This window comes from Diceros bicornis, chromosome 4 (assembly GCF_020826845.1).
Source record: "Diceros bicornis minor isolate mBicDic1 chromosome 4, mDicBic1.mat.cur, whole genome shotgun sequence".
In the NCBI taxonomy this organism is placed as follows: domain Eukaryota; kingdom Metazoa; phylum Chordata; class Mammalia; order Perissodactyla; family Rhinocerotidae; genus Diceros; species Diceros bicornis.
In genome coordinates, this window is record NC_080743.1 from 42,540,167 (window position 1) to 42,568,158 (window position 27,992).

The 27,992-nt window shown below is 48.7% G+C and overlaps 2 protein-coding genes across 3 annotated transcripts; one reads left to right on the forward strand and one right to left on the reverse strand.

The window, feature by feature from the left end:
* Positions 1–69: 69 nt before the first annotated feature.
* LOC131404251 (probable transmembrane reductase CYB561D1) lies at positions 70–8,321 on the forward strand. 2 transcript variants are annotated; one of them, XM_058538710.1, is made up of 3 exons: positions 70–287; positions 812–849; positions 1,368–8,321. In XM_058538710.1, exons 1-3 carry the CDS (start codon positions 140–142, stop codon positions 1,917–1,919), a joined length of 738 nt encoding a protein of 245 aa, XP_058394693.1. In that variant the 5' UTR covers positions 70–139; the 3' UTR covers positions 1,920–8,321. The 2 variants fall into 2 exon arrangements, with proteins under 2 accessions (XP_058394693.1, XP_058394694.1); XM_058538711.1 differs by having other exon boundaries at positions 1,416–8,318.
* A 733-nt stretch (positions 8,322–9,054) lies between these two features.
* On the reverse strand, positions 9,055–14,763 carry AMIGO1 (adhesion molecule with Ig like domain 1). Its single transcript, XM_058538709.1, has 2 exons — positions 14,616–14,763; positions 9,055–14,153 (listed from the first exon to the last, which is right to left on the reverse strand). Exon 2 carries the CDS (start codon positions 14,086–14,088, stop codon positions 12,607–12,609), a length of 1,482 nt encoding a protein of 493 aa, XP_058394692.1. The 5' UTR covers positions 14,089–14,153; positions 14,616–14,763; the 3' UTR covers positions 9,055–12,606.
* Positions 14,764–27,992: the final 13,229 nt, after the last annotated feature.

Below are 27,992 nucleotides of genomic sequence, written 5' to 3' on the forward strand. Positions count from 1 at the left end.
GGGCGCTGTGGGCGAAGCCGCCGCACGGCCGGAGGCGTCCCCGGGGAGGAGCCTCTCCCGCAGCGGCGGCCGCCTCCGCGATCGCAAACCCGGAAGACGCGCTCTGGCAGCTGGGAGTGTGCGCCGGCCCGGCGCGGCCATGCAGCCCCTGGTGGTAGATCTGGCTCCCGCTCCAGCGAGGGAGCCGAGACTGACCCGCTGGCTGCGGAGAGGCAGTGGGATCTTGGCGCACCTGGTAGCTTTGGGCTTCACCATCTTTCTGATTCTGCTGTCCCGGCCAGGAACCAGTGAGTGTGCAAGGAGGGGCGGGGCCAGGGAAGGGGGCGGAGCCGAGATGCTGGAGGGGCAGCGCTTGGGAGCGCTAGGAGACGTGGAGTGGGGACCCTAGCAGTGAAGGGGCGGACTGTGGAGGGGTGGTAAGGGCGTGGTGGGGCGGGGCCCTGGGGGAGGGGCCTTAGAGGGGCGGGGCTTTGGGTCCTGGGGAGGAGAGGCAGACGACTGAAGTGAACTGAACTCAGTAGTTCATCATGAGCATGATGAAGGATACAAGTAAGGGAGGGAGGTCTAGGACTGGGCTGACAGCTGCGAGGTGCTGAGTGGGGAACCTAGGCCAAACTGGTATGTTTGCCCTCTTGGTTGCTCACCCAAAGGCCCCTTCTCTGCTCCACTTTGCCCTGAGTTCCTGATTCATGATTAGGGTTGGGGATAGTACACTGACCTTTCCCCTGTAACCAGATTCTTTGGGCTCTAGCCAGCCACAGGGGCAGAATCAATGGTGGCCGGCCGTCAGTCTGTTCTCTTTGATTCTTAGGTCTTTTCTCCTGGCACCCTGTATTCATGGCCTTGGCGGTGAGTTTGGGCTTCTTTCTGCAGCTGATTTGTTTGGATATGCCCCTAGTAAGCATCCAGCCTTCAAAAGGCTCAGCCTTTCTAAGGCTTAGAGAGGTGGGGGACAGGTCGGACCCCATCTCGCCCTGCAACCTATGAGACTGGGAGACCTGGAGGGCTGGGCTGTAGGTAGTGTCAGGTGGTTGAAGGGGGTGGGAGGGCATGGAGGATATTTCTTTCTCCACTAGTAGGAAAAGAGGAAGGAGAAAGTGGAAGAGGTGTTATCCAGTTGCTCTCCTCAAAGTTCAGGAGGAAGTTTAACATTTGCTGTTCCCATTGGTCAAGAAATGGGGGACATTGTCTGTGGAGGAGGAGGGGTGTGGATGTCAGCCTGAATGATGAGACTTCCACTCAAGTGTTGATTCTCAATTGTGCCCAGAAATGCTGACCTGTGAGGCAGGAGGTACTGGTGGGAGTTCTTTAGCCCCTACCCTTTTTCCTCATTGTTTGGATGTATGAGAGCACCTCCTTTTTCTTAGGCCTCCAAGCTGGGCCTGAGGCTCACTGGCCCTCTCCTGTGTTCACAGTTCTGCCTCTGCATGGCTGAGGCCATCCTACTCTTCTCGTCTGAGCACTCCCCGTTCTTCTTCTGCTCCCGAAAGGCCCGGATCCGACTCCACTGGGTGGGGCAGACCCTAGCCATCCTCTGTGCATCCCTGGGCCTGGGCTTCATCATCTCCAGCAGGACTCGCAGTGAGCTGCCCCACCTGGTGTCCTGGCACAGTTGGGTAGGGGCTCTGACACTGCTGGCCACTGGTGGTCAGGCCCTGTGTGGGCTCTGCCTCCTCTGTCCGCGGGCAGCCAGGGTCTCAAGGGTGGCTCGCCTCAAGCTCTACCATCTGACATGTGGACTGGTGGTCTACCTGATGGCTACTGTAACGGTGCTCCTGGGCCTGTACTCAGTGTGGTTCCAGGCCCAGATCAAAGGTGCAGCCTGGTACCTGTGCCTGGCGCTGCCCCTCTATCCAGCCCTGGTGATCATGCACCAGATCTCCAGCTCCTACTTGCCAAGGAAGAAAATGGAAATGTGAGTTCCTCTGAGCTCTCAATCTAGATGGGACACTTGCTTTGGACTTCAATGGTTCCTTTGGTGACCTTCAAGGGATCCACTTCAGAAGTGGTAGGGTTTTTGTACTTCTTAGCTTGGCCAGGGGCTGCAGAAACCCAAATTGCTATTATTGATGGATGACTCAGTGGGCCAAAATGGGGAAGTATACTGGGTACAAGTGGAAGGTGATGTGGCGCTTGGTCCTGAAGCCTCCACTCTTGATGGGAGACAGAAGTGTTGGGTGGTGGTGGTGATGGTGTTGGCACACATTTCTTTCTTGCATGCCTGATAAACAGTTGGGTTCCTGTAACTTATGAATGGCAGCTATGGCTCTTTGGGTCACTTTTGAGAAAGCAGTGTGCTGTAGTGGAGAGCCCATGGGTCTTGTTTATGGGTTATCATTCTCGTAGGCTCTATAGTGCAACCTTAGGCAGGTCACATGTCTCAGGACCTCACTTTTCTCATCTGTGTAACAAGTGAGTGTTTCCAAACAATCTCTTAAACATTCAGTGTCTGTTGGGTTGATGTCACAGAACACCCTCCCAGCTCTGGACCATGGGCTGGACCACTCAGCAGACTCAGGATGTAATTGTTACATTCATTATCCCCTTACCCCTCTGGAGGGACAGGTCTACCCTCATGGCCTTCCAGGAATCTGTGCCAATTTGGCCCCTGGACCAGGGCACAAGGGGTCAGGCCCTGTGGAGAGAAGGGGCCCAGGTGAGGGTTTCCTGAACTCCCAGACAGTAAAGGCACTAAAGTCACTTTAAAGCTTTTGGAGAAGGACATTGGCTTAACGAAGCCTATGGCTCCTGGCTGGGCTTCTTTGCCCAGCTAAGAACTTCCTTAGCCCACCTCAGGATCTGGGCTTGAAGGCTGCAGGACATGAGTGTGTTCCTTCCCTTGACATCCATTCTCAGTGGCAAAGTAGTCCTGAGCATCTCACGTTTTGCCCTTCTTAGGGCTCAGGTTCTTGCCTTAGCATATAGCTTTGTGGAGCTATTCCGAAGCTTTTAGAACAAAATAAGAACCAAGGAAGTGGGGCAGGGCTCTTCTGATCTTGGGAAGACCAAGTCTCCTTGGTTCCTCTTTTCTCCTTGTCAACTAAGCTTTCCTCAGTTGTCATCTCTTGCCAGCTCTTTGGCCCTGGAAGGGGCTGAGTTTAGTGCCAGCAGGCAAATGAGGGCCGGTCCCTCTTCCCTGCAGAGACCCCTCCTTGTCCCAAACTGGAAGTAGTTCCCCAGACTGCCCTCGGCACTGAGGGCTGGATGCCAGACTGGTTAACTGTGGTCTGGCTCAGTTGGGGAGATGGAACCTCCATAGATCATGGCAAGGACTGAAGACGGCTGAGCCAGGAATGCTGGTGTGGAGGCAGACAGAGATAGCTCAGTGGAAACTCTGGGAGGCCTGGGATGTAGAGGCTGGAGCTCGGGTCCCAGGAGCAGGGGGAGGCATTCCTAGATGGCAGTATTTTGGTTGTTCCAGGTCTTTTGAAGGCTCAAGACCGCCTTTCTGGGTGGCTGAGAAGCAAGGAGGTTGGTATGATTCAGCAGTACAGGGATGGAGACTGCAAGGGCAGAAGTGTCCTCTGAGTGGATCTCACCAGGCTCCTCCTGGGTCACATGGCATCTCCCAGGAGCTCTTCAGACCTTAAGCATGTAAAGGGGGCCACTGTTGTGCTGAGGGTGATTGTTCCTGTCTCTTTCATTGCCCTCTCTCCCCTCTCAAACTACCCAATGTGGTCTGAACTTGGAAGAGATGGTTACTGGGGCCGCCTGGAGGAGAGTCTCACCTGGGGTCACTTTGATCAGGGGTTCCATCTCCTCTCCCCGTATCCCAGCCAGTGCTGGGAGTCTCACCCTGTCTACAGCAGCGGGGGAGGGCTGGGTAAGGTTCACCAGCTTGTTCTGAGAGCCAAGCAGACGACGCCATAAAGCCTGAGCCTGCCTGAGGTGTTGCCTCCTCCCAGTTGGTGCGGGGGCTGGTGGGCGGGCGGGCAGGCGGGCTGACAGCCGGCAGTTTGCGTGGGCTGTGCCAGCTGATGTCTATTCCCAGCCCTGGGAGGAAGGGGGAAGTCATTTATATTCTGCAGGAGGAAAGGGGCCCCAGCTGTCACCTCTGACCAGTAGGCCTGGAGGGCAGGGGCACAGGGCAGAGAGGAGGGCACAGCTGGTCTCCTTTTGCTTAGATGTTCTGACTGTAGTTTAGGGAGTAGGTCACCAGGAGGAGCCCTTCTTCCTGGCCGGCCAGATTGTGGGGGACTTCCTTCCCCTCCCCTCTTTGCATTTCTCCCTCCACACCACCTGCCCTCACATCCTGGGGCAGCAGCTGGACAACCGTTAGGCCTCAGTGCCAGGGCACTCTTCCTCCAGCTGGGATCTCGGTGGCTGCCGGCTGCATAAGCCTCCTGCTTCCCTACACGCTCTCTTCCCCCCACTCCCTGTATCTCCCCATCTGGGATATAAGCTGGGCTCCTCAGCAGTGAGGCAGAGGCCTTGGGAGAGAAGCAAATGGCTGCCCTCTGCCCTTGTCCCCTGGTTAGGGAAGGGTGCTAGTAGTCAGCCTGTTTTGCCTTTTTAAAAAAAGCCAGAGTGCTCAAATAAAAAAATTGCATGTCATTTGCACAAATTTGCATAGCAGGCTCACTAAGTCCTGATTCCAAATGTGATTATATTCAAACTCAACCTTGAGGACATTAGAAATATGGATGGTTTTTGTATCCAAATCGTAATAGTACCATTCTGGGCTCAGATGCCCCCTCCAATCCCCATCTTTCCCATAACCACCCCTTCCCTTGAGCCCCACTGTGGCTGGGGGTGGTGTTGAATGGCAGGAGCTCTGTGCCTGGGGAAATCTTCCAGACTCACCTTCTTGGCTCTTCAGCTGCATCAAAGGTAGGCTGCTATCCCTCTTGCCAGCCTGTGCCTCCTCTCTCCCCAACCTCTCACAGGGCAGACTGTCCCTCCCCACTCCCTGACACTGGCGTGTCCCTTCTTTCTCATTGTCCCCACCCTTCCACCCCCGTGCATGGCTGCTATGGGTCTTGTTTTTAAAACCTCACTGTGGGAGATCCAAGCATCCTCCCTGAGCCAGCTGGCTGCTGTGCCAAGGCCTGTTCAGAGTTAATAATAATCATTAGCTGAACAGTGCTGGGGCCTTTCAGCTCCAGATCTCCAAGCACTTGCAGGCTGAGTCAGCCAGCCCTCACCTTCCCCCTTTTCCTGGGCTGCAGAGTGTAACAGAATGGGGAGGCACTGTGGGAGGGGAGGAGGGTCAGGAGTCTTACCTCCCAGCCATAGCTTCAGGCTTCTTTCCTCTGGGAGTGGGCCCTGGGAGACCTCTGAGTAAACAAATAAGGCCTTTTCACCTGACAGAGGTCAAGATGTAGGGAACACAGTGTATGCTCCGTTGACACTGGTAGTAGCAGTGGCAGCCGTTGACCCTGAACCTCTGGTCCTCTTGCCCTTCCTTCTGTTTTCCTGTCTTGGCCTCCAGAGGACACCCTTGGTCCTGACACCTGACCTCAGCATTTCCAGTGGCCCCCTCCAGGCTTAGGGAGCAGGGAGGCCTCTGGTAGTGCTCCCACTGCCCCTGTGTCTGGTTGGCAAAAAGAGCCTGTATACATGAAGTGAAAAGTGCATCAACCTGAAACTAGGAAACCTGTAGTCTGGGTTTACTCAGCCCCTAACAATGGTGTGGCCATGAGCAAATCTCTTACTGCTGGACCTACCTCACAGGGATGTTGTGAGGGTTAGATGGGAGAACATGCATGTTAACAGGCATTGCAAAGTTCAAAGCATTAAACAAATGTCAACAGGTGGTATCATGTTCTTGTCCTTATCTCTCTTTCACTCAGCCTGGCTCTGCGCTTTATGTTTCATTTAGGGAGGCAATAAACAGTTATGGATGGTGATGCTTAGGGGACCCAAGCCTCAGAGGGGTTGTACTGCTGGCCATCGTAAGAGAACACAGACACATTTCCTCTTTCTAGATGCAAGGTCAGCTCTCATCCATTCCTGCCAGGAAGGCCACCAAGGCTATGACTCGAGCGAAGCTCGCCCTAAGTGCTGCCTGCCTGGTGTTTTCAAGTCATGGGGCTGCCTGCAAATCTGGGTGTTAGTGCAGTTATCCCCTGGGTCCAGCCTGAACTTCCTGGAGCTGCTCTTAGTCTGGAGCTGCTGGTCACAAGTCTCTCTCAATCTCTCCTACCCAATTCTGCTCTTCTGAGGGAAAAGTGGAGCAGAAAATCCAGGAGGGGAGGAGCAACAGTAATGGACACAACACTGCCTCTGGTTTCCCCTGTAGCCAGAGGCTGAGCAATGCCGGCCTCAGGCCTTATGCCAGGCATGGAGGTGCAGAGCTGTGAGACATGGCCCCGGCTTGTTCACAAGTTTGTTTCTCTTTCCTTGTTTCAGACTCTTGAAGTAGGATCACAGTCCTCCCCTCCTCAAAGCACTTTATTGGAATTAAAACACACTCATACACACATACACATACATACACACACCATGAGAACAGTTCTGTTTAAATTTTAAATTAGGAGAAGGATACTTTCCATTCCATTTGTCTGAGAACAGCCAGCAGTTGCCTGGAGTGGACAGAGAGAGGCAGGAACAACAGTAGTGCAGAGGCTTCAGTATTCATTTTTTTATCTTAATTGTTTTTTTTTCTGTCCTGGGATCCAGGAGTGAAACACTAGTCAGGCATTGTGGGCACAGCCTCAGCACTTCTCACCAGCACAGGCACAGAGAAGACAGCTGAAAGGCAGAAGGATAGTGTCCCAAAACTGCCCTGGAGGGGGCTCTGAAATCACAGTCTCCAGCACTGGGCTAAGCTTAAAACAGACACAAACTACCTCCAGTAAGACGACCTTCCCCGTCCCACCCACCAGGGGGCTTGGCTGGTCACCAATGTGCAGGGAATGAGAGTCCCAGTTTTTAATCTAACTGCTATTGTCAGAATTTCCCAGATGATTTTTTAAATCTCCGTTGAAAGCAGATTAAGTAGCTGCTACTTCTACTACTACTTCTGCTTCTTTCTGTGGTACCAAAGGATTCAACTCTTTGTCTCACTGAGTATATATGAGGGGCCCCAAGCACCCTTCTCTTTAAAGTAGATTCCCAGTTATCTCACGGTGCTTTCTAAGGATGCCCAGGACTGGGCTAGGCCTTTCCGCTTAGACCCACACCAGAAGCAAACTAAGCCAAGTAAGAGAGCAGTGGGAGGTGACGAAAAAGCAGCACAGAGTCCTATCCGGCTACAGTGCTTCCCAACCTGCATGCATGTTTGCACACACACACACGTGTGTGTGCAAACGTACACCCCCCTCCCCCAACTTTGGGGTCAGTGACTCTCACTGCATGTATACCAGTGCTGTAGGGCACCTGGAAGTCCACTGCAGGGCTCCACGTCCTGGTCACTGAAGGTTGGTTCTCTCAGGCCATGGTTCCACGCCGTCTGTGATTCTGGGACAGTAACCAGGCTAACATAGACTGGAAGCCTCAAGGCAGGTCTAAGTATCTTTACCACTTGATATTTTCCACCCGACAGTGTATAAGCCTGATGAAGGGGCTTGACATGGCAGCTGCTGTAGCCTTCCTCTCTCAAGCCCCAGGAAAGGAAGCATCCACCACAGGCTCACTGTAGCCAGACCAGAAAAGCCAACCATCCTACTGCACAGGCCTGAGCCTTTTCTGTGGGTGGGGAAAGTGAAGCTTTACCAGTGGTTTCCTGGGAGACAAGATACAAGATAAGTCGCACAAGAACTACAACTGCAGAAGGGGAAGGAGTTGAGAGATTAGGTGGAAGAGAGGCTAGGCTGGCCGATCCACTGAACTCTCCTCTTCTGTTCTAAAAGGCAACTGTTATATTAGCCTCTTCCATGCCCTTAAGTGCCACCTAAGAGGAGCTAGGGAAGGTGCTGTGAGACATGGCAGACAAAATTGCCTATCTTGGCCAGAATCTAGGGAACTTCTTGTGGCTGCGGGGAGAGGGAGTGGGTTGAAGAGATGCAGCCATGGACTTCCTTGGGATGATGGAGAGAGAAGAATCAAAACTTTTCAGGATCAGAGACAGGGCTTGGCACAGGCCAGAATAGGGGGGAGAACTCCCAGTAGTCTTCCCCGGACCTTTTCTTTTTATCAGCTTCATCCTCTTGGCCAAACTCAGCCATAGCAAAAACTGCTTTCAAAGGATGAAAAAATGCTTTATAAGTGTAGGCTATGGGGGCACTCTGGCATCAACATCTGTCATTTCATTGACTGCCAAGGTTGATTTGTCTGATGTGGCTAGCTGTGAGGTGTCTCCATCCCTTACCACTTTGGTTGTGCTGCATGAAGAGAAAAACACAACAGAGGAGGGGTGCCATTTGGTCAAGATTTTATCACTAAGAAATTAGGTATGATTCAAATTTGATTGTTTTAATGTAATTTTAATTTTTAATTAATTTTCCTTTTACCATTTCCTCTCCCCTTTTGGAATCTACCATGACAATCCCCTTCCACAAGTACCAAGAGAGTAGCCAAAGAAATTGCATGTTCAGAGTTTGGTAGATTCCAGTCCAGTTTCTGGTAGGCTGTATCTGTACCAAAAAAGTGGGGACTGCATTTCTCTGTTCTATGCAACGCCTAGCACACATCAAACTGTCAATGAATATTAACCTGCCCATTAGATGAATGTACTTTTAGCCAGACCAAGATGGTTACCATTTACAACATGAAAATATATTGGTAATAATAAAAATATTGTGAAAGTGAGCTGCTCTCCAGTGTTTCTTTTATTCCAGTCCAAGCATTCTTCCATAGTACATTAGTAGGCTTGATCCAGACTTTTAAGAGAACTCTGCAGGGAGGCAACCCTCCTCCCCAGGGATCCAGGAAGCCTTCATTATCTAGGGGCCCTAGCTCCAAGTCATGGAATTTCTCAGCTGTCTCTTGCTAAAGCCTCAGTGACATTTCTTTTGAGAATCTATCTACTGGGCTGCCAAACTATGGTCCGCTGGCCAAAACCAGCCCACTGCCTGGTTTTGTGTGGTCCGTGAGCTAATGAGTGTTTACATTTTTAAATGGTTGAAAAACTCAAAAGACATGTTAAAATCATATGAAATTCAAATTTCAATGTCCATAAATAAAGTTTGATTGAAACAGAGCCACAATCATTCATTCACATACTGTCTGTGGCCACCACCCTGCTATAACGGCACAGCTGAGTAGCTGTAACAGAGACTGTATGGCCTGCAAAGCCTAACATATTTACTCTTTGCAGAAAAAGTTTGCTGACCCCTGGTCTATCTTAATACCTGGATGTGGATTCTACCTGAGCCCTTATAACAGTATTTAAATATTCTCTCTCTAGACAGACCACACCTTTCGAAGTACAGTGAACCCCACCCACAGGCTAAAAAGATAAATAAATCAGTCACAGACTATGCCAGAACAGAGACTCAAGCCAGGTTTAATGATCATTGTCTAGTTTTCAGAGCCCAGAGGCTCCAAGGTTTGCCAGCCTGGGTATACACAAGTGGGAGGAACAGGGTCCTGAACATGGGGAAGCCTGCCTGCTTCGCCAGCAGGGTTACAAGGAAGGACAGGGTATGAACACAGAGAAAACTGGCATCAGTTGGTTTTGCTCTCCCCACCTGGGTGTACCCTCTTCTGGCCCCTTCCTATGAGCCCCATAAATACAGGCAAAGGAAAAAGGTCACAAATAATCACATAGACAGATTGTAGAGCCCTGTCATACTCTGTCTCCAGGGATACCTGCTTCCTGGGAGACATGTCTGGTTTATGGGTGTGGGAAGGGGAGGGGGTGATAAGCAGACCTGGCAGTTTCCTACCCTGAGTTCTAATGAGCTTACATATGCTAGTACTCAATCCCCCAAGTAGAAAGCTACCTTTTGGTTCTATCAACTGAAGCCACAGGAAGAGGCTAATCAATTCAATCTCTTGGTGGGGCAGCCAGGCATATCTACCAGTCTCTCAACCTACGGGCAAACTAGTGGATATTATAGGGAGACTTAGAGCCTCAGGGCCTTTTCTTATTCCCTAAATTGGGTAGGACTTATGAAGAAAATGGCCCTCCTAGTCTTCAGGAACTCAGCTAGAATGCCCCAGAAGGCCTGCTTCATTTGACAGTAAAGATTTTCAGAGCCCTAGATGGTGCCCAGAGGAGAAACTGCAGCACGGAGATGAGATTTCCCCAGGTTCCCTGCTAAGTCTGAGGAGGGAGTCCTGGGTCCTATAGCTCCAGTAACAAAATCCTCAGAAGTTTCTGGAATTTAACCAGACAACTTTTCCCTCCTGCCCCTGTCTTACCAGGGCAGTTAACATAGGAAGAGCAACTTACAGCTCCTTGGTCCTCTGCCAGTTTCCTTCTGGGTCTGTCATTGACCTAGTTCTACATTTATTTCTCACATACATTGTCTTTAATCCAAGGAAGGTTTCTGAGGAGTCTGAAGAACCAGCTAGCTCCTCACCACCCCTCCCAAGGTCCTCAACCTGTGGTTCACCTAACTCCAGCCATTGCAGAGAAGTTATTCAGTGCTATGGAGATGTGGGTGAAGCTTCAGGGAGTTCAGAAATTAAAGGTCCAAGAGTTTGTATTTGGGGATCCTGGCGTGGTCACAGTCTCTCCTACAGGGCAAGAAAATTGTGTGCATGAAGTTGTGCACATAGGTGGAGACCATTCTGAAAGTGGACATTAGTGGGGACTAAAGAATCACTGTCCTGATGGAAGTCAAGGTGCTGGTGTGCATGCATACCTATAAGCATGCATACCTATGAGCATGCATACCTATGAGCATGCAAGTACTTAAGGGAAATGCTGCACCTCTGTTGACAAAACTAGGTTACTAATACAGGATGGACAGCAGTCTTGAGATCCCAGGAACAGACAAGGGGAAGATTTGAGTTCCAGTCCCCTTCCCCAATCTTAATAGGCAGTGGGAATCAGGCCCTCCTAGCAAGCAGCCCTCATCTGTGGGTAAATAACACCTCTTGGAACCTAAAGAGCAGGTCCAAAAACTAGAAGATCTGGAGAACTTCCAATGGACAGGGAACTTGGTGGGAGAGGGGAGAGACTGAAAAAGACCAACATCAGAGAACATTTTCACCTTTGCCCTACTCGTCCCCTTAACAAAGCTCAGAGCAACCATCTCCCAGAGCCTGCAGTATAGTCAAAGGGAGAAGTTAAAGGAGCAGTCATCTCCATACCCAAAGTATTCTGCAATCTTGGATGGAATGCAATGTTAGGCCCATTCTTCTTAAGTTCCTCTGACCTGACGACCACAACGGCGCAGACCTCTGGCTGAGGGGGCTAGGGACGGCAGAACCATCCTTCTGAAAGTTTAGTGCCACTGATTGTCTCTGTTACAAGACTGCCTGGAACCTTGTGGGGAGGGCAGAACTCTAAGCCACACTCCAAATTGCCATTCTAGGGCAAAGACCACCCAATTCCAACCCCTCAGATGATGAAATCTCATGCTTTGGCTTTGCAGCAGGGGTGAGATCTCTAAGAGAGGAGCAAGGCAGCTTTGTCAACACAGAGGGGATACACACCTGGTCCCCTCCATCCCCAAGGCCAGTCTCACCCAGCTGGGGCCAGACTTTCCAGGGAAAACTCAGAATCCCATCTGAGCTTGGTAAGGAGTCTGAATAAAGAGATGGCATACACAGAAGATCAGGTAGGTCCAGCTGGATGCTACATAATAGAGGTTGATTAACCCTCCTCCTCCTAGCGTGAAGTGGCTCCACACCGCATGTCTGTGGCAGGCATCCATAAAAGCTCTGCCTTTAGCAGCCCCCACCCTGGTCTGACACACAGGTGCTGGGAATCAAATGCTAACCAAGGGTTTCACCAACCAGGGAATTAGCCAATCTGGACTTTATCCCCCATCCACAAGTTTTGTGCTGGCACCTATGCTGTGACACAGATCCCTCAATTCATGCTATACCCCTCTGTGCCATTGGTCCCAGGACAAGACACAAATACCACATCTCACACTGTTGCCATATCTGACAGGCAATAGGCCAGGCTCCTGCAAAGACCCATCCACCCAGGGCTCAGTGGGAAGGAGGAAGGCATTAGTGGGAAGTCTCAAAACAGCTTTGGGGAGTGTTTTTGATTGAGGTCTCAGCCTTTTCCTGACTCCTTTTTCTAAAGGTTTCCAATTTTCCCAGCTGTGAAGTGTGACTTCCTGGCCAAAGAAGTTACTACAGCTTTTCCCCAATGTGGCTCCTGTGGAAGCTCCCCCAACACACACAACATCCCAGGTGTGGGTGGGCAGAGATAGAAAAAAATGATTTTTTTCCAGATGATTTTCTCTTAAGGAGCTAGGGATGACCTTGAAAAAGTTTAGGGAATCTGTTCTTTCCCCATCCCTTTCTCATTCCCAACCAATTCAAGACACATTTCTCTTCCTCCACCACACTGAGAATTGCCAAGGCTTTGGGTAGAGGTGTAGCATTTGCCTGAGGATTCATATATCCATATTTGAAAATCATGGCAGCCACACCCTGGTTGGGATCTAGCCTGCTCTTGTACCCGTGACCAATTCCCTTGAGGTCAGGGGGAACCTACTCCCTTGGGCAGCCAGCCCTCTCTTCCATCCCCTCATATCCTTCAGGGGTGCATTACCTCTCCTGGGGCAGAATCTCCCCACCAACCCATCCTGCTCACACCACAATGGGCGTATCAGAGAAGACCGAGCTGACCGATTCCGGATCTGACATCCTCCGCTGGCCCTTGCCTGTTGCCTCGGGCACCGGCAGGGTGTTGCCTGGCTTCAGCTTGCCGTTTTGACCCTGCCCGGGTCCAGCAGGTTCCAGGAAGGCCACCCGCCGGTCAAAACCATCATCCTTGTCCCCGCCAGCCATAGGATCGTGGTTGGGGGTGGTACTAAGCATGGAAGAGCTCAGGCTGTCTGCTTGATGGCTGGAAGGCTTCTCAACACCCCGGCACCAGCAGCGGCAAGGAGTGAGGTACAGGTATATGAGGACCAGGACCACACTGAGGATACAGCCTACTAGGGTGGTATAGGCTGTGTTGAGAGTGTCATGGTGTCCATGTGAGGTGAAATTGTACACTTTCAACTCCACAGACAGTGTCTCGTTGAAAGCCTCCCCCATGGCGTAGCAGGTATACACCCCCCCATCCTCGACCTGCACATGCTGGAAATGAAGACTGCCATCCTTGGACACTGTCACTGTGCTGTTGGCCACCTCCTCTAGCACTCGTTCATTGTTTGGTGTCACCCACACCTTGGTCATCCCCTGCTGCTTGGTGTCACATTTGATGGTCAAGGGGTCACCCAGGTGGGCCTCCCAGGCATGTTCCTTGTACTCACTGCAGTTGAGGAAACTCAGGTTGAAGACATTGTGCAGTTTCTTGGAGCTCATGCAGTACAGATCCTCCTGAAAGTCCATCACGGAGCTCAGCTGCCGGTACTGCCAGTGTGAAAAGAGCTGGTAAAGCTCACAGTCGCAGTGTAGGGGGTTGTTATGTAGGTACAGCCCATTCTTGATCCACGCGGGCAGCTTCTGCAGGTCGGGCAATGGTAGGTTCTTTAGCTTGTTGGAGGACAGGTCCAGGAGCGTGAGTTTGGGTAGCTTGGCTCCTTCCTTGACCAGTTCCAGAGGGAAGCGAGAGATCTGGTTCTGGCTCAAGTAGAGTTTCTGCAGCTGGGCCATGTCATCGAAGGCGGAGCGGTCCACTGCCACGATGTGGTTATTGTAGAGCAGCAGCACCTCCAGTGCTTGCAGTTCACTGAACAGGAACTCGTCCAGTGTCCGCAGCTGGTTGGAGGAGAGGTCCAGGTAGCGCAGGTTGGGTACTGGGGAAAAGGCCTCAGAGGAGATGAAGTTCAGGTGGTTGTGGCTCAGCAGCAGGGAGTGCAGGTGGGTCAGGCGCGTGGGGGTCCACTCGGCCCGCAGGCGGCTCAGGTTGTTGTGGCTGAGGTCCAGTAGTGCGGTGTAGCTGGGCAAGGAGTGGGGCACGTTGGGCAGCTGCTGCTTGGAGCAGCTGAGGATGTTGCTGGCGCACAGGCAGGCAGCAGGACAGCTAACCAAGGGACGGCCAGCTCTGGCCACCTCAAAGAGGAGCAGGAAAAAGGACAGCAGCAGGAGCCAGAGGCCTCGCAGGTCACCCTGGGGTTGCATAGTGTCACTGGGGAGGGCGAGGAAGGCCACAAGGAAGATCTGGGAGGGAGTCACCCAGGCATGTTCTGGTGGGGTAAAGAAGGGTCACTTTCACTACAGGCATAAGGGAGACAGAAAGGGTCTGTGGTCACCAGGGCCTCTGGAGGGAAAGACCGACTCTCCCTCCTTCCTCTCACCTTCCCACCGCAACCCCCACCGGGCTAGAAGAGAAAGGTAGAGATGCTGGACAGTTCCCAGGCACTGTGCAGGCGGTGGGCTCAAAATACTGGGGCAAAGGAGGAGACAGGCACAAGCGCCTACTGGGCTGGGGTCACAGGAGTGTAGGATGGGGTATGCCCGGATGTCAGGGACTGTTGGGACCACAGGGGTTGCATGGGCGGGGTTTGGAGGCGGGGTCAGCAGGGCCTTTGGGGAGGAGCAGAGGGAAGGTCATCAGGGCGCCAGGCAGGTAGGGCGCGTCCTGACGGCGTTTAGGGTCCCCGGGGCCTGTCGGGGCGGGCTCCCCCCGGGACCTCTAGTCACTGCACCTGCTCGGCGAGGACGTGTCTCAGCCCATGGCGGGTCCGGGAGCTCCGTCGCGGCCTCCCCCAGCGGCGCCTCACTGGCCGGCCTGTCGCGGCGCCCGCCTTACGCAGGGGCCCGCGCCTGGCGACATCGCCTCCCGGAGACTTGCCGGGCTCCGCTCGCCTTCCCCGCGCCGCCGCCTCGACCGCTGCGCCCGCCGGAGCCCACCGACCACGGCCGCCGCCTCCGGGTCCGCGGGTCCGTCGTGGAGCGGTGCGGGGAGCGGGAGGCGCCGCGATCCGAGCGGAGGGAGCGGCGTGGGGGCAGCGAGCACCGCGCGCGCGCCCGTCGCCTCCGCCGGAGCCTCGGGGCGCGTGCGCGCGGCGGGGGCGGGGCGCACGTGCGTGTGTTTGTGTCGGAGTCCGGCGGGCGGCAGGGCGCTGGGTCATTCTCTCAATGTGTTGGGGGCCGAGACCTGGTGACGACAACTGCCAGGAGGGGGCCTCTGGCCCCTTAGGTCCTCTGTTACTGCTTCCACCTTCTTCCATCCCTTCAACACTCCAGCCCCCCAACCCTTCCACCTACCAAAACCGCTCGCAGGAAAAGTAGGTCTAACTGAAGTGAGTTGGCTGCAACTGACTCGCGCAAGAAGAGTCACACGTCTTTATTAATTTCACAAATTAAAGAAATCTGGCTCAGCTCCCGCCTGTCAGTGTTGGCGGGAAGTTCATTAGTCACGTTCTGAGGTTTCCCCTCCCCTCTCCGTAGGGCTGTGAAGTCCCAAAAATTTCGGGAACGATTTGGGGAAGAGCCTTTTTTTTTCAGTCTTGATGCTACTATTCCACGACACTTGGGGTACCACTGAAGGGTACAGTTCCACAGCCTGCAAACCAGATGGGCAGGAGTGGAGGTAGGAGGGGGGTCTTTGGTGCATGGCCAGGCCAGAGATCCTACTTCCTCAGACACCCCATGCAGCAGTCCCCACACTGCCCCTGACACACACACACAGGGACTGCGTACAAGCCACGGACAGGTTTCCATGCCTTTAAACTCCAAAACCCTTCCTAGCCTGGGAGAAGTCATTCATCCTTTAAGCCTGGCCACTTGCCCTCTTCCTGAACCAGTACTGGCTCTTTCCCCTCCCCTTATGGAGCAATTCTAGCATAGTTTCTCTATTACCTAATCCTCAAGGTGAAGGGAGGGTGTCTTCTTTAGGGTGGCCCTTGAAACACCAAGAAGTTGTTAACAGTATGTGTTGGGCGTTGGGCATGAGGAGAGAGGGATGAAAGAAGAGCCTAGACTTGTGATTCAAGACTAGCTATTCTTGGGATGGCAGACCCTGAGAGAGAAATTACCTTTTTATTCCTTCTAGTCTCTTACAACAGCAAGAGCAAGACTGAAATTAATGTCTCAATACATTAGCTTGCTAAGAGTTTTAAAAAGAAAGAATTTATATCTGTCACGTATGTTTTACCCTGAATTTAAGTGAATGTATTATCTCTTCAAGGGATATTAGCATGTTAACCTTATGCACAGTGTGAAAAGGTCTGTCTTTTCCTGTTCATTTCAGGCATCAGTGATAAGGTGGAGAGGGTATTCAGGGGGTGGGAAATCCTGAAATGACGTTGCATCAGTTCTCTATTGCTGCATAACAAATTATCCCAAAACTCACTGGCTTCATGCAACAATATACCTTTATTGTCTTTCACAGTTTCTGTTGGTCAGAGATTCAGGAGCCCCTTACAGGCAGTTCTGGCTTGGAGATCTATAGTGCAGTTGCAATCATATGTCACGTGGAGCTACAATCATTGGAAGGCTTGACTGGGGCCGGAGAATCAATTTCCACAGAGGCTCACTTACATGGCTCACTCCTGTGGCTGGCTGTTGGCAGGAGGCCTTGGCTCCTCTCCATAAATGCCTCTCCGCAAGACTGCTTGAGTGTCCTCACAACATTGTAGTTGACTGCCCTCAGAGCAAGTGATCCAAGAGAGGGCAAGGCAGAAGTCACAATGACCTAGCTCTCCCAGGTCACACCCATCACCTCCACTTTGGTTACATGGACCAGCCCTGATTTAGTATAGAAAGAGACTACACAAAGGCATGAATACCAGGAGGAGAGAATCATTGGGGGCCATCTTGGAGGCTGGCTATCACACACATCTCATCTCTGAAATCACCTCTGTTTTTTAATTTTGAAAAATTTCTTTTTTTTTTTGAGGAAGATTGGCCCTGAGCTAACATCTGTTGTGAATATTCTTCTTTTTCTTTTATCCCCAAAGCCCCAGTACATAGTTGTATATCCTAGTTGTAGGTCCTTTCTAGTTCTTCTAGGTGGGATGCTGCCTCAGCATGGCCTGATGAGCGGTGAGTAGGTCCGCATCCAGGATCCGAACCTGTGAACCCCAGGCCGCTGAAGCAGAATGCGCGAACGTAACCGCTATGCCACCAGGCTGGCCCCGAAAAATTTCAAACATATACAAAAGTAGAGAAAATAGTACAATAACTCCTGTATACCCATTATCCATATTCAATAATTATCAAGGAAATTCCATAATTTTATTTTGTACAAGTATCCCTGAGAAACACATGCTCTTCCTACCCCTCCCCCATCCCCATATCCTGTACCAGCTTTCCTTAGACCCAGTATTCTAGGCTCTCTCTTTCTCTCCCTTTTCTCTTTCTGAAACATTTAAGGGATAGGGGAGAGACAGACACAAAGAAAGGAGAAGGCCCCTAATGCTGGACTCCAGTCTGAAGTGTGAGTGTCTGCAATTTGAAGAGGTCACCACAGATGTGGTCCTCAGTTAATCCCTTTTTTTCGGCTCATCCAGAAGTAACCATGCCATTTTCAAAGTTTAATGTGCATACAGATCACCTGGGGAACTTGTTAACATGCAGATTCTGAATCAGTAGGTTTGGGTGGGGCTTGAGATTCTGCATTTCTAACAAGGTAATAAGGTGATGCAGACACTGCTGGTCCACACATCACACTTTGAGTAGCAAGGATCTAGAGCTGTGCTCTCCAAATCGGTAGCGGATAGCTACATGTGGCTATTAAATTAATTAAAATTAAAGAACATTATAAGTCACTCCCTCAGTTTCCCTAGCCATATTTCAGATCTTCAGTAGCCACATGTAGCTAGCTACCCTATTGAACATAATCACAGCAAGTTCCATTGGATGGCAACGGTATAGAGAATTGGCTCATGATAACTTTCCCAAAGCTGCTTTCTAGACCAGAAGAACTATCTATTAATTCACAACAAAAAGAGGACCCTGGCAGGATAAATAGCAACAGGTTATTTAAGGAGGATATTTCTTCCCTCTTGCTGGAATGGATCAACTCAGTGTTCCTGAATACAATTTGGAAGGTTGTTTGGTCAGCTCAGCATTTGAGCAAAAGAGGTTGGATCTGCCTACCAGGTTATAAGACTGGATAAATTGCTTTGCTGGATACTAGAAGTATTTTTTTCTTTCTCAATAACTAGTACTGCCCATAAGAATCACAGCTGGAGAATACTGGAGGGAGACATCCTATTAATGTCCTTTTGACTCCTTTTTAAAGACTCCATGTGGCTGGCCACCCTTCTTCAGGGTGATTCCATTTCACATGTCCTTGTGGAACTTTTCATCTACTATTTTGTCTGTTTACGTATCTGCTTGCCCATCAGACTATAAACTCCTTGAGAGCAGGAATTTGCCCTGGATTTGGTTCCTAATAGGCTTTTGAGATATGTTTGTTGAATTAATTCATTAATTAATAATTGCATTAAATTAACGTATTTATTATATGTTAGTCTCAATGCCTGGTGTGGGAGTAAGGATGGAGCATAGGGTTTGGGCTTGGACAGTCATAGCTGTGTGACTTTGGGTATTTCACTTTGTTCTACTAAGTCTCACTCCATTATTTGTAAAATGGGAAGAATGATAGCATTTGAGCTTACTTCATTGGATTATTTGGGGGATCTAATGAACTAACAGTCGTGAAAGTGCTTTATCATTTATAAGTATTATCTTTTACAAAATCCTAGTTTTCTCCATGAGAGTTAGGAGACCCCCTGATCTTGATGTCAACATATGCACAGATTATACAACTGTTTGCCTTGTTCCCATATTCTAGGGTACTGCCTATTTGGAACATTCACTCATATTTCCAAGCTCTCCCACTCTGGCCTAACTTTCTTTTACAATTTAAAAGTATTTACAAATTTTAAATAAAAATCTAAATTTAAAAAGATTTTTAAACATTTTAAATATTCTTGCATTTTGCAGAGAACCCCAGTGGTGTGACTGATATCAGCACAGTTTTCATAGTTCTTGGAGTATCTCCAAAAAGAGGGGGCTCTAACATGAGGCTATTTCTGGGAGGGGTAGCAATAAAGATGAGTCCTTTGGTAAGTATTGCTTGAAGGGCTGAAACTGAAGCCCTTAGCACTGGGTCGAGTCCTTTCTATATCCAGCAGTTCACCCATGTTTCCAGTTTTGGTTTGTCCCTGAAGGTGCTCAATCTGGAGGATTCCTGTTGCCATCCCCCTGCCCCCACCTCCATAAGCCGTCACTCATTTCATTGACTCTTTTGACCTTTTAACTTGCCCCTTAGCATGCTCACCCATTATTACTGTGCACAAGACAAGTATTTCCTCTTTTTGGACAGCTGACGTCTGACTCCCTTTTCGCTACTCCTTACCCTTTTGTGCCTCAACCCTGCACACTTCCCCGGAAGCTCCACTTGATCTGCAGAAACCACAACAATGTAGATACTAACCAGGGGCAGAAGAGGAATCACTGGTGAGGGTGGAGGGGTACCCTAGACACCTTTCAGTGTCCTGGGCTGTTCGGGTTTGTCAGATAAATCTGAAGGCACCTTGTTCAACCTACAGTTCATGTTCTTGGTCAGGGTTATTCTGCCTCCACAGAGGTGATTATTCCGGATGGCTAAATCATGAACACTTTCTTGGCTTTTGACACCCACAAATGGTCACCTCAAAACAGTCTGGCAGTGAGTCATCAGATAGATGTGTCTTTGAAATATTGCTGACAAGTAAATTCATGGTTCAAAATGTTATCTTAGCCTTTAGGGGTGGAGTTCCACCATCTTGGTCAGCTTGCAGCTGACCAGACATCCCAGAGAGGGAGGACTTTGGCTCCAAGGCATTGTCACAAGACTACCCCAGAGCTCCTGCCCTGTGAGCCTGGATAACCAAGAGGTCTTCCAAAGAGTTTGGTATTTTTTTTATTAAGAAGTTTTGTCATAAGTCTGAAAATATTTTCTTTCTTGTACATGCAACCCTCTATTTTGATTTTTAAAGGCTTTATGTCTAAAATTAATGTGAGACTTCTCAACTAATTTTCTTATCATATGAATCCTTGACTAGTTTGTATTTGGAAAGTTAATATTCCAGTTTAGGAAGTCAGTGCTTTTGTGATTTGGGGAAGGATTATAGTTAAACTAAATGTCAAGCTTATAATTAAGGATTTTTCTCCCTGATCTGAGGCTATTTGACTAGCTCTTTGAGTTTATAGATCTTTTTCCCCTAATCATACTTTTTGAGTCTTTATCTGAAGTTTCTACTCTTCAACCACTTATAGTGTTCTTAGCCAATTCTCAGGCTAATCATAATGTTAGCTGGTCTGGCCCTTAACTATGATGAGAGAAGTTTAGACTGCCAGTGCTGGAAGATACCTTAACAGTCAAGTTCACAAGCTGGTTCACTGCAGAGCTGGGTTAACTTGGAGAGGGAGGGTAGGTTTGTGGTTAAGGGCGTAGCCTCTGGAGCCAGGCTTCTTGGGATCAAATCCTGGCTCTGCCACTCACTGTGTGACTTGAGCCAGTTTACTTAACTTGTGAGATGGGCATTATAAAGATACCTACCTAAATGGGGTTGTTGTGAGCATTTAATGAGTTCATGCACCTAACTGAGTCTCTAACACAGAGTAGGCACTCTATAAATGTGGGGAGGTAGGAATCGGCTGTGTCCTTCATCCCTATTCAGGGTTCTTTTCAATGTACCATAACATTTCTGGGGATAGTGAAGCAGGTAGAACTGGGGGAAAGCTGTAATCTTTGGCCTATGCTCTCCAGGGGTTCCAGGCCCAGGTTTTGGGCATAGCAGAGTTCAAAGTGTTGATAAACGGGAGGCTCAGATTAGGAAGCCACAGTAGAGGCTGAAGGAGTGAGGAAGGCCCAGGGTCGGTCAGTTCCTGTTAGTTCCATGAGGGTACACACCAGATCAGCAGGAAGGGCAGGGTCCAGCTCTTCAGAACAGGCAGCAGTTCCTTTAAAACCATGGGCAAAGGAGCTCCTGCTGTACTCAGTTTGGGTCAGGCCATAGCTGGAGTACCAAGTTTAGTTCTGGACAGCTCATTTACAGTCTGGAGCACAGCCAGAGGTAGTTGATGGAGCGGTACACAGTCCACTAATCATATCATAGTGCATTCTCTCACAAACATCTGTTGAGCCCCTGGGCAGACCACCCTGTTATATGCCTTGGGGTGAGGCTGGGTGGAGCGGATGCAAATGTGCTTTAGAAATAGTTTCTTCCCTCTAGGACCTAGAAAGTAAGTATGTGGATTCTATTCAATTTAACAAACATCTATCAATCGCCTGTTCTGTTCAGGACTCTATGTAGGTTTTGTGGCCTTTGTGGCCCAGTAGAAAGAGCATAGGACTGAGTGTCAGGAGAGCTGGATCCTAGTCTCACCCCTGTCGTCAGCTAGCTGTATGACTGTGGGTAAGTTACTCTGGGCCTCAATTTTCTCACATATAAAATGGAAGTTATGATACCTGCCCTATTAAAAGTACAAATTCCAGAGCCCCTGATCCACAGAGTCAGAATCTTCATGGGAGGAGTCTGGGAAGCATTTTGATAATCAGGGCAGTTGGGAAACACTACCCTTTAGGGCAGTGTTCTCCTTGTGTGGGCCTCAGACTGTCTACATTAGAATCTCCAAGGAACTTGTTTAGAAAGAGGGTTTTAAGGCCCACCCCAGACTTGCTTAGAACCTTTGGAAATGGGGGCATGGAAATCTGTATTTAAGGTAAAGCCAGGTGATTCTTTGTACCTCCAAACTGCAGAACCACTATTTTAGGATTTTTGTGAAGATTAATTGAGAAGATATGTGACTACTTTGGTAGCTCATATATGAGGGATGACTTAGCAATGAGGACCTTTTATGTTGGGAGGAAGTCATAATAATGACTGCTGAAAGTTGAAGGGTTATGTATTAGTCAGAATCTTTGGAACTGCAAAGAAGAGTCATACCTAATAGGTTTCAGGAAGAGAGGTTTATTGCAGGATCCCACAGAGGTTTATTGTAGCTAGGAAGTTGCCTTATTAGCTGGAGTCCCTATGGGCCCAGTGCTTCCAAAACTTGGAGAATTGAAACAGTGGTTTGAAATGGCAGAAAGTGGCTTGCAAGCCAAAAGTTACCCATCTTCTGTGGATACAGTAAGATGTTGACTTCCCCAATAAGAGGCTTTGAATGAGTCAAATTGTTACCATCCAATTGGAGCACCGTTTTGAACAGAATTCCTATGAAGCCCTTTCCTTTGGCCTCCTGTGTGCCCCACCTATACATAGTTAACTTCAGTATGTGAATTAATCCCCATCCAATCATCTGTGGCTAGAGTAGCAGAGTTCATTTTGCTCAAGATACATAACTACTTGGGGATCTGTTTTCTTTGGAAAAGTAAGGAGGGAAAGATCTAAAAAAGTAAGCATTTTGAGGCCTATTGGTTTGTCTAGTATGCATTTTCATAAGGAAGAGGGAGTAAACAAATTAAGTATGGCTCTAAAGTTTGGTAATACAGACTCCTTTGTGAAACCAATGGATTCCCTCCCTCTAAGCACATGGGCCAACACACACACACAATTTTACACACACTTCTTGAGGGCAGGGAGCTCATAAGGCTTATCCATGGAATGCTACGTTGAGGACCTCTGTTCTTCTGGGCCTCTAAGGGGAAGAACTGTTCTACTGGGTAGAAGTGTCAGAGAAGCAGATTTCCATTCCATGTATAGAAACATCTTCTGACATTTCAACTGTCCAGTAATGGATCTTTTCCATCTTGAGGTAATGAACTCCCCATCACAGGAAGCATTCAAGCCCGGGCTAGATGTCTACTTTGCACAGATGTCCCTTCATTTGTTTGTTTGTTCATTCTATCACACACACCCCCATTCACATATAGCAAGAAATTCTGTGAGTGTTTAGGAGTAGAAAACTGAAATAAAGGATAAACACATATGAAACTGTCTCTGTTCTCAAGTGCCATGGTTTGATGAAGGAAACTGAGACACAGGTGGTCACAATGCATGTGACAGGTGATATAAGAGCCCATGTGTAAAGGGCTTAGGAGGCCAGAAAAGAGAAGGGAGCAAACGTGTGGAGGGGCCCTGTGTAGGGCCAGAGGTTGACCAGATGACCCCTAGTCCTCTTACAACTCTGGTATCCTGGGTAGTGGTGGGGTCAAGAAGTGGCTTGTGAGGGCTTTATCCATACCACTCCAAACAGATGTATAATATATGTAAAAAAACCTGAATACTTACTCTGCAAACACAGCTTCAGGACAAGTCTTCCAGCTCCCCTAAACTCCCCACCTTCCAACCAAATGTCAGCCTCTTAGCCTGTGCTATATACAAGTTCTGGAACCGCTACTTATCCTAAGCTTCTATATTTCACAAAGTTATCAAGTCACAGGTCTGAGACATTCCCAGAGATTGTTACTTGAATGGAGCATCTTCAGTCTGCTGTTTGGGCTGGAAAGCAGGGACTACCAGTGAGAATGTGTGGTGAGGATGAGGAAGTGGGCAGGAAAGCGTACAGTTGAGCGTGTCCTCAAACCTAGAGCCATCTCCCTGTGATTGTTCCAGCAACTTTGAGATTTGAAAGCATTTCCTTCCCTCCAGGTTTCCCTCATTTTCTTTGCCTGCTTCAAGTACACCCGCCCTCTCTCATTCCCACCAAGGTCACCACTCAGCAGGCTTTGATAAATGTCACCTTTTTTTGAAAGTCAGCTTGGAAAAAGGCAATTTGACTGCAGTGAGGCAGAACAGGGAGCTGAACGCCAGCCGCCCTTTATCGACCAGAGCCCAACCCCAAGAACAAAATGAAGAGGAGTGTATCACTGCCTGGGGCTCCGGGTGATCCCCGGGCCACCTCTCCCCAGGGATCTGTGTGCTGGGCAGACGCCTGCAGCGCCTGGGTCCTGTGGTCGAGTCTCCTCCCTGTCTTCCTCTCTCCAGCCCTTTGTCTTCTGCTACTTGTTTCCCGGCTGGTAACTAAAGGACCCCGAGAACCCCCACAGCTCTGGGGGTGGGAGCCCTCTCCACTGTGCAAGCAGTGGGCTGCTGATTAGCGCAGGGAATAAATAACAGCAAGCTAATTATCTCCTGATTGCGGCTTGCCTCACTAACAAGGCTGGGCTGGAGTGGTGATGCGGCAGTTGATACTATTCCAAACATGCTTCTGGGTTCAAGGAAATTTCCACGCCTTTCCAATCTGGAGACACTTTCCCTTCCCAGATGCCCTGGGGTTCTAAGTGGAGATGTTCCCACTCCTGCTTCAGCCTGGAATTGAGAGACTCGCCCCAGACAGACCATGTGTGTCATACCTTAGTGGGTAATGGGTGCTGGCTTCTCGCAGAAGCAGGGAAAGGCTTTCAGGGAGGCTTGGGGGTTGGCCAAGGTCATGGAGAGATGGGTCCTCAGGGACCACACTCTCCAGCACTTAGTATCCTAATTACATCTGCTACTCCAACTGCTTGAACTGAGTGGTTCCCATCAGACCTGCAACCAGAGTAGAAAAGTGCAGAGAGCACTGGTCTGGAGGTCTGGGTTCTAGTACTACCGCTGACTACCTCTGTGGCCTTGGACATGCTCCTTAACCACTCTGGTCCTCAATTCCCCCTCTGTGAAACGAGGGTTAGGCATTTCTCTATGAACTGAAGATTAGGCAAACCTTGGGATTTTGCCTAACTCTAGAAATCTGACTTTGCGACTCTAACTCTGAAATTTAGACTATGATGTTAGGAAAGCTCCCGATGCTTCTTGTGTCCACTTCTCCAGGCTGAGTTCTCCTTTCCCTCAGATAATTGCATTGTTCTCCACCTTCCCCTCTCGCTTTACTTGACGTTTCTGACTCTCTTAGTCTTGAAAACTAGTCTTCCTTGGAGGGAGCAGGGTGAGGAACATCCTCTTTGGGAAGACTTAATTTTCTAGCAGCCTGGGCTGTGCTAACTTGCTGAACCAGTAGATATAAGCCTACGAAAAGGCAGGATGTGGAGGGGACCAGTAACTGCTGCTGGCCTACTGTGTTCAGAGGAAGAAATCAACTTGCTCCCAGGCATTTTGGCCTGTCTCCAGACTATGGGCCCTGTCACCACCTCCACAGCAATCACAGAGTCCACTTGTGGGAAATTGAAGGGCTGTCCCCTTTCACCTCTACAGGGTGGGTAAGTCTCCTCTGCCAGAGGTCAGGTGTTAGACAAACCAGATGTTTTCATCTGACGAGGATGAACCCATGAAAGGGCCAACGTGGGCCATGGTCCTGTTGGGAAAAGGGAAAAGGGAAAAGTGCGGGGCTAGTGTTATACTTGGGCAAAGGAGGAAAATGCCACTTTTAGCATAGTGAAAGATTCTGAAAGATAGGGGTACAGTCTCCCAAGGTACCAAGTGCATGCTACTTGGTCTGATCTGATGGGAGGAGCCTCAGGAAGGGATCAGAAGGTCACATTCAACATTATGCTTTATGACTTCTAAAAGATAAACTTGGGCAATTCATTTACTTTCTGTATTAATGAGAATGAGCTAACTGATATGACTAACAACCCCCAAGTCTCAGTGGCTTATCACAATAGAAGTTGACATCTTGCTCACATAACCGTTCAATGCAGATGTTCAGTTGATGGCCTTCCGCGGGGTAATTCAGGACTCAGCACTGTCCATCTTGTGGCTCTGCTAACTGCTACAGGCTTTGGAATCCTCTACTGGATCCTCTGTATTCAGTCAGCAGATGGGGGAAGAGACAGGGAGCATGCAGAATTGTGTGTGGAAGGTTTTATGGGCCAGGTCTGGAAGTGGTGTTCGTCAGTTCTGCCCACATTCCACGGGCCAGAACTCAGTCAGAGGACCACACCTGACTGGAGGGGAGGCTGGGAAATGTAGTCAAGCTGTGCGCCCTGGAGATAAAAGGAAATCGCTTGGTAAACAACCAGTCTCTGACATACCTTCTTTGAAATTTTGTTTCTGAATTCATCAGTAGGACAAAGGGCTTCTACTTTGTCATCTCCACAAGGTTAGCATGAATATAAAATAGGAAAACAGATTATGAGAAAGCTTTAAAAATGTAGAATGAATGAATACACACACATATTATAATCTATTTTTCAGATCAATCTAGAAATAATTTCATAAACACTGGCTCTATTACTCTATTAGAAAGATTAAAAGTGCTCTGTTATTGGAACAGGTATCTTTGGGTTATATGACAAGTGTCTGAATGACTGGGGAATTGATTTCAATGTGTGATGAAGGCGAACTCTTCAATAAATCCAAACCTTTAAAAAAATTATGGAATGTGACCTTTCTCTCTCCTTTCCCTTTGATCTAGATAGAGGATTCAGCCAGCACAGCTGATGTGGTCAGTGAAATTGGGGCCAAACTTTGGCCAGCCCACCCAGCATGTTTGGTGAGTCTGGAGCAGAGAAGGTGGCCTGTGTGACTAGAAGGTTGATTGCAAGAAGAATAATTGAGAAAATAGATAATATATTGAGGATAATGCGAGCCATGTTTCTCATGGTTAGTGAAAGGAGTTAAATTTATGGGAAGGCAATAAACCCTGTGGTATTAGATCAGAATTAGGGTAACTAGTTTGAACTCATGTCTTTAATATCGATAAATAGATGTAGCTGTGTGTGTGTGTGTGTGTGTATACATATATATTTCTAGCTCTTTCTGCTGAGAAGTCCTAGAAGCAATGATGCCCCAATAGCAGTGAGCACACCAAGCATCCAGATCTTGGCTTCTAAATACTACCATTTTCCACTAAAAAGAACCAGGACTGATCAGCCTGGAAATTACTAGAGGAGCCTAGATCTTTTTGTGCTAGCAAGTAAGGAAGTGCTCAAAGAATGATGGGAACATGTCAAAGGGGTATATAAGACAGCTTGAAGGGTCACCCACAGGCCAAGTCTGGGACAATTTAGGCATCAAAATAAATAATTTTAGTATTAGATTATAACCCGTTGAATAAAACAGGAATGGATGAGTTAATATACAAATAAATAAATAAATGGAGAGAAGGGAAGGCGCTACCCTACATTAGAATGGCAGTTGATAAACACAGAAAAAAAGATGAAATTCAAAAATTACCATTTGGCAACCATCATAGTAATAAATTATTTAGGCAAGAATCATCAATGGGTGCTAAAACTTGTGGGGGAAAGTTTGATGAGGAACATGATAGTTACACAATTTCAAAGGATCTCCCCACAAATACTTATTTATTGATGAGTACACAATATTTATTAATTGACTTTACAGTGGAGAAACTTGGCTGACATCATCTTAACCGAATGTTAAAGTTAACATCCCTGAAACAGGACAGATGAACCCGGTGTGCCTCTCATGGAGATGAACTGAGAACATGGCCCCACTTCTGTAGCATTCCAGACAAAAATGCATAACCTGAATCCACTCGTAAGGAAACATCAGCCAAACCCAAGTTGAGGGATATCCTACAAAGTACCTGGACTGTATTCTTCAAAAATATCAAAATCATGAAAGACAAGGAAAGACTGAGGGATTGTTCCAGATTGAAGGAGACTAAAAAGACCAAACAATTAAATGCAGCACATGATCCTGAATTGGATTCTGGGCCTATAAACAATGTTATTATGACAATTTTTAATTAGAATGGGGTCTCTGGATTAGATGGTAGTTTTGTATAACTATTAGTTTCCTGATTGTGATGTTATACTGTGGTTATGTAAGAGAATGTCCTTGTTTTTAGGAAATACACCCTGAAGTGTTCAGAGCCAATGGGGCATCATTTTCAAATGGACCAGAAATTACACATATATGACTATACGAGAATGAGGTGAAGGAGAGAGGGAGGGAGGAACTTGCGCAATGAGGCAAGTGTGGTAAAACTGAAACATAATACAAATTGAGGAACTTGGTGAAAGGTGTACAGAGTTCATTGTACCCTTATTGCAACTTTTCTGTAAATTTGAAATTATTTCAAAGTAAAAAGTTAAAAAAGATCATAGACTGTATAGCATACAGAACATCTGTGCCTTTGGACTCCGGCAGGATTGCTGCTTGCTGAGAGTTGGAAATTAACAAGAGGTGAGAAGCAGTAAAGAGTCATAGAAAGCGAACAGGATTTGGGATAAATTA